Source organism: Sprattus sprattus (genome assembly GCF_963457725.1).
Source record: "Sprattus sprattus genome assembly, chromosome: 11".
Taxonomy (NCBI): Eukaryota; Metazoa; Chordata; class Actinopteri; order Clupeiformes; family Clupeidae; genus Sprattus; species Sprattus sprattus.
This window is the reverse complement of record NC_137909.1, coordinates 28,561,055-28,563,554: the sequence shown is the minus strand read 5'-3', so window position 1 is coordinate 28,563,554 and position 2,500 is coordinate 28,561,055. Positions and strand designations below refer to the sequence as shown.

The following is a 2,500-nucleotide window of genomic DNA, read 5'->3' as shown; positions in this document are numbered from 1 at the left end:
ACACCTAGATGAGATGCAAGGATGGGATGGATGGTTGGAACATGCTGTCCTCTGCTAGAACTCAATAGGAAGTCTGGATAAATACTGCCGTGCAAGCACACACACACACACACAGACACACACAGATACACACACACACACACACACACACACACACACACACACAGACACAGACAGACACACACACACACACACACACACACACACACACACACACACACACACACACACACACACACACACACATACACACACACACACACACTCACAGACACACACACACACACACACACACACACACACACACACACACACACACACTCACAGACACACACACACACACACACACACACACACACTCACAGACACAGACAGACACACACACACACACACACACACACACACACACACACACACACACACACACACACACACACACACACACACACACACACACATACACACACACACACACACTCACAGACACACACACACACACACAGACACACACACACACACACACACACACACACACACACACACACACACACACACACATACATGAAGCAGGATGTGAATGGCACTAATGAGGTAATTACACTCCTGATGAGCAGCATCACATGTGTCCTGCTGGTCACGCACAGAGACAAAGAGATGACACACAAACACACACCACCTACACTTCAAACACACAACACACACACACCACCTAACCTCATGCACACCCCTCACACACACAACATTACACACACACCACCTACCCTCATACACACACTTTACACACACAACACCCACCTCACACACACAACACACACCTCACACACACACACCCTACATCCTCTCACATACACACAACACACACCACACACACCACACACAACCACAACCACATAGTGAACATGAGGATGATGTTGATGCTGAAAGGAGTCGGGAGACTAGTGGACACATAGTGAGTGTCATAGTGAACATGAGGATGAGGATGATGTCATAGTGAACATCTATCTATAAATCCAGGAATCTCTGTGTGTCTGTCTGTCTGTCTGTCTAGGGCGTATCTCCCTGACGGTAGATACGTTAGTTATGATATTTCGCATGTAGCTTACGCATGTCATGAACCTGAGCATCCTTGATTTTGAAGATTTTTGAATTTATAGTTTTCGAGATATTTGTATTTTACCGTTTCCCGTAGGAAACAATGGGTTTATCGTCTCCCGTCCCGTCGGCACTATGGGTAGTGACGTCACAATCAAACGCGTAGCGTTATTAAACTATCCTGCCTTCACTCAAAGTTCAGAATACCGTTGGATAGAGGAGGTGAGGTCCGCATTCAAATTCTTCTTGGTGAACAGATACAGACTTTTGCTCAGGTAATCTTAAGACAGTGATTGATTTTATCTATTCGTTTATTTTTAAGCTTCTTTATAATCTAAAGAGAGTGATTGATTTCGTTTCGTTTATTTTTAAGCTTCTTTATATTAAGTTTCAAAGTTGATGCGTATGGGCCTCGCATGTAACCAACTCTCATTACCATGTTAAGTAGTATATTGTAGTTTGATGTATTTGTATAAGAGTTAGCTTTCTATTCAATGTTGATGGTAAGCCTAGACCAGTGACCATGCGTTCATGCATCTACTGACGCAATGAGAGGTTTTCAGATGTGTCCCGATGTAGGCCTATCTGTTGTAATTCATGTGTAGACTTTGTTTTCTCATTATTGCAATATTATAAACCTCAGTCTGCATTTACCCTGGCTGGGAGAGGCTGTCATTCGGAAGATACTCTGTGTGATCGCCTTTGCTCTGTGTTCATTAAACCTGTCAGAGTGTATGAATAAACGGCTGGGTGCCAATCAAAATCACAACGCAAGAGTGGCCGCTACAAATGGTAGCTTATATTGATAAGCCTCGGAGGCTTTCAGATTGTACATTGCTTTCCCATCTGTTGCTATGGAGTCCACGAAATACGCGCAATTCTCGCTGTAAGTTATGTCGGGCCACGTCGTCATGTTATCCTCCCAGTTCTGCACTGAACAACAGCTAGCCTACACCTACGTCTGCTAACACTACAGAATGCATAATTCCTACGGGCACTGCACTAGTGAGGATGATGTCATAATGAACATGAGGATGATGTCATAGTGAACATGAGGATGATGTCATAGTGAACATGAGGATGAGGATGATGTCATAGTGAACATGAGGATGATGTCATAGTGAACATGAGGATGAGGATGATGTCATAGTCAACATGAGGATGAGGATGATGTCATAGTGAACATGAGGATGATGATGATGTCATAGTGAACATGAGGATGATGCTGATGTCATAATGAACATGAGGATGACACTGATATCATAGTGAACATGAGGATGACGCTGATGTCATAGTGAACATGAGGATGATGATGATGTCATAGTGAACATGAGGATGATGCTGATGTTCTGGTTCTTTCTCTAGTCCTGGCTGGAAGTGTCTCCAGCGTCAAACTGCTTTGCAGCCG

At 43.9% G+C, this 2,500-nt stretch overlaps 1 protein-coding gene across 1 annotated transcript in view; it reads left to right on the top strand.

Annotated features, from left to right (window-relative positions):
• uacaa (uveal autoantigen with coiled-coil domains and ankyrin repeats a) overlaps positions 1-2,500 on the top strand; it is a gene marked incomplete at its 5' end in the record, with an annotated part of 48,346 nt that overhangs the window by 22,978 nt on the left and 22,868 nt on the right. The window contains one exon of the mRNA XM_080847586.1: positions 2,458-2,500. This exon is cut by the window's right edge and continues 28 nt beyond it. Coding sequence (XP_080703712.1) covers positions 2,458-2,500 — 43 coding nt within the window. The remainder of the gene's footprint in view (positions 1-2,457) is intronic.